This window comes from Notolepis coatsorum (genome assembly GCF_963971535.1).
Source record: "Notolepis coatsorum genome assembly, chromosome: 12".
Taxonomy (NCBI): domain Eukaryota; kingdom Metazoa; phylum Chordata; class Actinopteri; order Aulopiformes; family Paralepididae; genus Notolepis; species Notolepis coatsorum.
The window spans coordinates 95,811,374-95,817,373 of record NC_140176.1 but is presented as its reverse complement, the minus strand read 5'-3'; the positions used below and the strand labels follow the sequence as shown (position 1 = coordinate 95,817,373).

The window sequence follows — 6,000 nt, the reverse complement described above, 5'->3', positions numbered from 1 at the left end:
AAGTACTGATATCATTGAATCACTACCGTCTATGTACTCCTGGCCAATACTGTACATAAGTATTTTAGATTAGAACACTCCAACAATAACACGGTTTTCCACACAAAATACTCGGTTAGAATATTTATTACATCAAAGGGAATATTGTTACATAATATACTTTGCTTAGATTGCGCTTATAAGGCAAATAGAATGTGCAGGCAAATCAAATGGTGAATATTAAGGATTATCTCTATGGTTATTCTGGGAATAGGGGTGTACTACCGGTTGTAAGCCAGCAGAGGGGGGCAATGCTCTAGGAATGTCAATGGTCCACGGAGCTGTAGCAATGCACCTGGAGACGGTGTATTTACTCCCTGCGTCAGCGGAGAAAGCAGCCTGGTAATCCCAGGGTGCGCTCCGCGCAGATGAAGGTGGAAGCCGTGGGGTCTCCGGTACGACGGAGACGGGCTTGAGTGATGTCTCCACGGGCACGTGGATCCCACAGCAGTGGGTGTAGACGGTTCTCTGCTTCCAGCAGCGTAGTGAAGAATGAAGAATAATAATCCTTGCCGGAGAAGTGGCACTGCGGGCGGGGTGTAAATCCTCCGTGGTGCTGCTGCTCCGGTGTAAATCCTCCGGTGCGGTAATGCACGGCTGAACTTGACGTTACTATACTATTAGCACGGGCAATAAGTGCTCTATGTCGACGCACAATTACTCACTCCACGTGGTCTTTGACTCGTAATGAAGGTTTACTAATGAATAGAGAACGATACGACAAACAGACGTATTTAGGATAACACAAGACTATATTGGGGCCATGCGAGCCCTGCTCTGCCCACGTTGCGTAGTGGGTGAGACGTTGCTTGGGTAACTGAACCAGACTGAACTGAAGGCGAACTGAAGAGGAACTGCAAGGGGGGTTCTGTATTTGCCGCGCCGTATTTATATGTGCGGGGGGTAAACGATGGTGCCAGCCTGCTCACTGTCTCGTAGCCGTGGGCGAAAGCAGGCATGTTTGGGCAAGTCCTGGCGGTAGCTTTCAAGTCAGCTCGAGGGGGGTATGGCGCTGGCGCCTAGGGGTCGCTTCCAATAGGAGAACGAATATTATGGTCTGTCCTGCTACCAGGTAAAGGGATATTCCGTATATATTGTACAAGGAATATACAGGGGATATCAAACGATATGCAAATATTATACATGGGATCTCAGGCAATAAATATATATATTCGGTTTAATCTGACCCTTTGTAACAATTATTATTATTATTATTATTATTATTATTATTATTATTATTATTATTATTATTATTATTATTATAAGTCCTGTCAAGACTGGCAATTCCCAAGTTAAGGCCCAAGTCAAGACAGGCAAGTCTTGTGCAAGTCACAAGTCTGAAACGTTGGGTTTCGAGTCCTAAACAAGTCCTAATGGGTCATTTTACAAAATGATAAAACCAACAGAGTAATAGTTAGTTTATAAAATGTAGATGATTCTGAAACACAACTTCCTTCTCTGCTCACACAACTTGATTGGTGGCTGACTGATTAATCCAAAGTGGAGCTGTAATCGGGGAAATTAAGTAGATTTGCTTGACACTTTTCATGGCATAATTCTTTTTAACATTTTGGGCTTTGAGAGAGTATCAAGTCTTTCAGGTTACGAGGCTCAAGTCAGTGTGAAGTCATAAGTAATTGGTGTTGAACAAAGTCGAGTTGCAAGTCTTTTGTGATTTCGTGAAGTTGAGTCTGAAGTCGTCAAATTTGTGACCAAGTCCAAGTGGTGTCAAGTCTGCACTTCTTTTGAGAAGGAAAAATATGGCATTTTGACATGTAAACAAAAAGAAAAACATATTTAGACCACACCCTCAAAAGGTTTGGTACCCACTTTAATTAATAAATGGTCACAAGACATGAGCTTCAGTGAGAACCAAGTGAATGGCCTAAAGAGGAAAATAAATCTTGTTTTTGAGAAATGTAAATAGTTGTTTTGTGAGAATAGCACCACCATGTGGCCAAATGACTCAACACGTCACAAACATGTTGTCTTCTGGATGAATAGCACTCTGGTAAGTAAGGGGACTTTTTATTGTATTTTATTCATATATTTTTATTTTGTGTGAGCTGCCCCTTTAAACATGCTCAAGCAAGTCGTGTAAAACGATTGAAAAGATGAAAAATAACACTCCAACAGCCGACAGCTGCCAGGGGCCCTGTGTTATGCACGGTATGTCACACATATCATGGTTAGCATGGCGAGAAGGAAGGCCGACTGCTCAGCAGAGCTGTAATGGGAGGCCTCTCTCTCCCTGCCGCCCCAGACGTCTGCTCCGACGCTTCACCTCATTGACGGATAAACTAGTGGTTGACGAAAGAAATACAAAAAGGTTGCAAATTATATTGTATTATATTTATATTTAAACTGCCCGTCTGAGTTTTCTCCCCCTTTTCCATATTGCTAGGTTTTATGGAGTTGTTCCTTATCTTCATTGGGGAAAGTCGGTTGGGGGTGTTGGTGGAAAATTTTGGATTTTATGGTGGTTTTTATTGTGGATCTATTGTGATGTCATGATGCAATGTATGTCGTGTATGTCATAAATGTCACTATGAATTGAAAATGGGGGACCCTGATGTAAACAAGACGAAAGTCTTTCTCTGGTCTGCATCCCCTTAACAATTGTGTGTATTGAGCTGTACTGTATTGTACTCATTCATTCATTCATTCATTCATTCATTCATTCATTCATTCATTCATTCATTCATTCATTCATTCATTCATTCATGTTACTTGTTGAGAGTCTGGTTCCAAACGGTCCTGGGGCCCTTTCAAAGTCAATATTCACAAGATGACATTGTGGGTTGAATATAATACAGTGAAGAAAAAGCAAATCTCTCTCAGTCTTAAGTGGAGTTGCGTGAGAGATTTCCGGCCCTCCTATTGTATCGGTTACACGTTCCGTCTGGCCGCATTCTGTCTGCTAATTGATCCACAACTTAAAAAAAACGGACACGCCCCCTCCGGATAACCATTGGTTCGAGGAAGGGGGTCTAATTTGCATGTAAGGGGAAACGGAGCGAGGTGATAGGACGGCCCGCTTTGTCAATCAGTGGAAAGGGGCGTGGCGTGTGGTCCAGCTGCTAAGTGGTGGTAATGTGTGCAGCAACAGAAGCAGCAGCAGGACTGGCAGCAGGCAGAGAGGCTTCGGACGGAGGGACCCGAATCCAGGCCAATAAAAGAAGACATTAGAGGAAGAAAGAAAGGGATTCCTGCGCCGCGAAATGCGCATCACACGGAAACAGTGGACTATTTGCACGATAAGCATTCTGCTGATCTTCTACAAGACGAAAGAGATCACCAGAAGTGAGGAGGAACACCAGGAGGCTCAACTCACTGGGTACGGATCCGCTCTTTCTGCCTCTGATGCCCCGCTAGCTCACAGGTAGGCTGCCCGCCGCCGCCGGTGGTGGAGGACATGAGGAGCCGAGGAGCCAGGGCGCCGGGAGGAGTGCAAACTTGATTTGTAACACTTTTTGTTTGTTTGTTTGTTTGTTTTTGTTTTATAATCTTGATAAGAAAATAAAATAAAAATGGATCTCCTCGCGGTGTATCCTCCTGCAGCCGGTCCGACTCTCTCTCTCTCTCTCGCAGCAGGTCCAGTTGTATAACGGGGTGGATGCTGCTGCTATTGTGCTCCTTTGTTTGGACTGAACCGGGGTGCGATCACTGTCCCCCACCAGTCCCCGTGTTTGGTGCTTCCTGCGCGGCGTCCAGCCCTCCTGCCGCCCCGGTGCAGTGGCTCGCTGTGCCTGTAGTGCGAGTGCCTGGATTCTTCAGGGGGATTTTTGAACCATCCTCTCCCTCCTGAATGTGTGCCAACAATTCTCTCCTTCAAGAGCCCTCGGGCAGACAAACTGGGGCAAAATATGGCTACCCACTACTACCCAGAATCTAACCAAATATCAACCCACCAGGATGCAGCAGAAACTGGCTGCATTCTGCCAACTGTGACATTTTGATATTGTTATTATTATTCACACATTCATTAGCTTAATCAAAGAGAACGGCTTTTCGTGGTTTGTCATCACTTAACCTGTTCCACACAATGTGAAAATCCGCCTAAAATATATACCTAGGTAAATGGAATATTGCTCCACTTCTACAAGGGCTATTTGCATATTCTTGGTATCTAGGTACATCTATGGACCTCGGGGAATGTATTCACAGTGTCAGAAATATTGTGTCTATTACTAGGCTTGCTTAAATTGTGATGAAACAAAGGAGAATATGAATTATGATTTTTCTTTGCATCTTTGACAGTGAATAACACCATGATAATAATGACCAAACTTAGAACTGCCACTGATCTCGTTCAGTACCCTCTTCTTGAGTACTCTTGAGGGTTATCCGATAAGATAAACCCAATGGAAAAACATGCACAACAACAATAGGTCGCTAACGCTGTGGCGTCCTTGACGAAGACGGACAGGAGCACTTGGATTGGTCCCCTGGCGCGGCTCACGTTGACGCCTGTCTGCTCCCGGCTGCCCTTGGGGGGGAAGGACAACGGGATGGGTTAATCGCAGATACGAATCGCATTCATGCATCGCATGCGTGCCGAATGATGACCTCTGAGCAGGTCCTAAATTTTTTTTTTTTTATATTATTATCATGTGTACAAAAAATCTAAGGAAATTAATAAAGGCAAGATGATTAAACCGAAGGTTCTGTAGATACAGTACTGAATTCTCCCATCCGGACCAATGCAATTTGAAATATTATTATAGAATATGATGCTTATACATTACCTTATTATAGCCAATTCTCACATTTTTATATATATATAGTATATACATATATTATCTTTCAAATGCCCGAGTTCAATTTGGATTTAGTATCACCAGGCGTGCATAAGAACAGATAATAATCTAGTGTACTTTTTAATTTTCCCCACAGTGCAACCGTTTTGAAACTAATTTCAGATCTAATTGTTCCTACATGCTAACAATAGGGAGGAGAAACTAACTGCGTTTCAATATTTGTCAAACTTTACCTTTTGTGGCTTATCGTGAATCATAACAGTTATTGATATGATTCATTCAGAACGCTGAACTTTGAAACCCCACAGTATCTGACAGGAAGTGTAGTTCGGAAAAATTCCAACGCTGGTCGACCGCTATAGACCACCGCAACACTTCCGGGATTCTGAAATCACGGAGGAGATAGCGGGGGGAGCATATGAATGAATGTGGATGAGAGCCGTGATGTAAGTGGTTGCAGCTACGGCTGTGGGGGCGCTAGAGACATGATCGAATATACTTTTATGCGACTGAGTCTCCTGAACACGGCGCAACCCATTCCTAATCGATCAGAACTAAATCGGCCGAGATCAAGTCCCTTTTCCAGCACCTACTCCCCATACACATGCGCAGATTGTCAATGGAGTCTGGACGACGCGAGATGACGCACGAATGAATGTGGACTGTTCCATCAGAGGGGGGAGCTTCGGTGGTAGTGTGAGTGGCTACAGACCACTGCACTTAAATATAAACATTACATCTACCTGGAGACTCAATGAGGTAATTGTAGATGTCCCCATAAGACGCGTCTGGCCATTTAGTGGGATAATTTTTTCATTATCCTGTTCGGCTGAAAGGACACTGGCCACCGAAGCTTTGAAATTCCACAGTACTGGAAAAGGGACTTGATCTCGGATGATTTAGTTCTGATCGATTAGGAATGGGTCGCGCCGTGTTCAGGAAACTGGGCGCATAAAAGTATATTCGATCATGTCTCTAGCACCCCCATAGCCGTAGCTGCAACCACTTACATCATGGCTCATCCACATTCATTAATTTGCTCCCCCCGCTATCTCCTCCCCGATTTCAATGTAACGCGGAAGTGCAGTGGTCTATGCATGTCCTCTACAAAATGGCAGCAAAAAGACTACAATTCCCATGGTCCAAAATTTCCATTTCCGTTTCCGTCTTTGAATAGACTTCAGAAAATCGAAAACTTAAA

The 6,000-nt window shown here is 43.9% G+C and overlaps 1 protein-coding gene across 1 annotated transcript in view; it reads left to right on the top strand.

Annotated features, from left to right (window-relative positions):
* The first annotated feature begins 3,187 nt into the window (after positions 1-3,187).
* st8sia4 (ST8 alpha-N-acetyl-neuraminide alpha-2,8-sialyltransferase 4) overlaps positions 3,188-6,000 on the top strand; it is a 41,730-nt gene continuing 38,917 nt past the window's right edge. Inside the window, exon 1 of the mRNA XM_084326128.1 lies at positions 3,188-3,376. Within this exon, the coding sequence (XP_084182254.1) occupies positions 3,261-3,376 (116 nt within the window). The 5' untranslated portion in view covers positions 3,188-3,260. The remainder of the gene's footprint in view (positions 3,377-6,000) is intronic.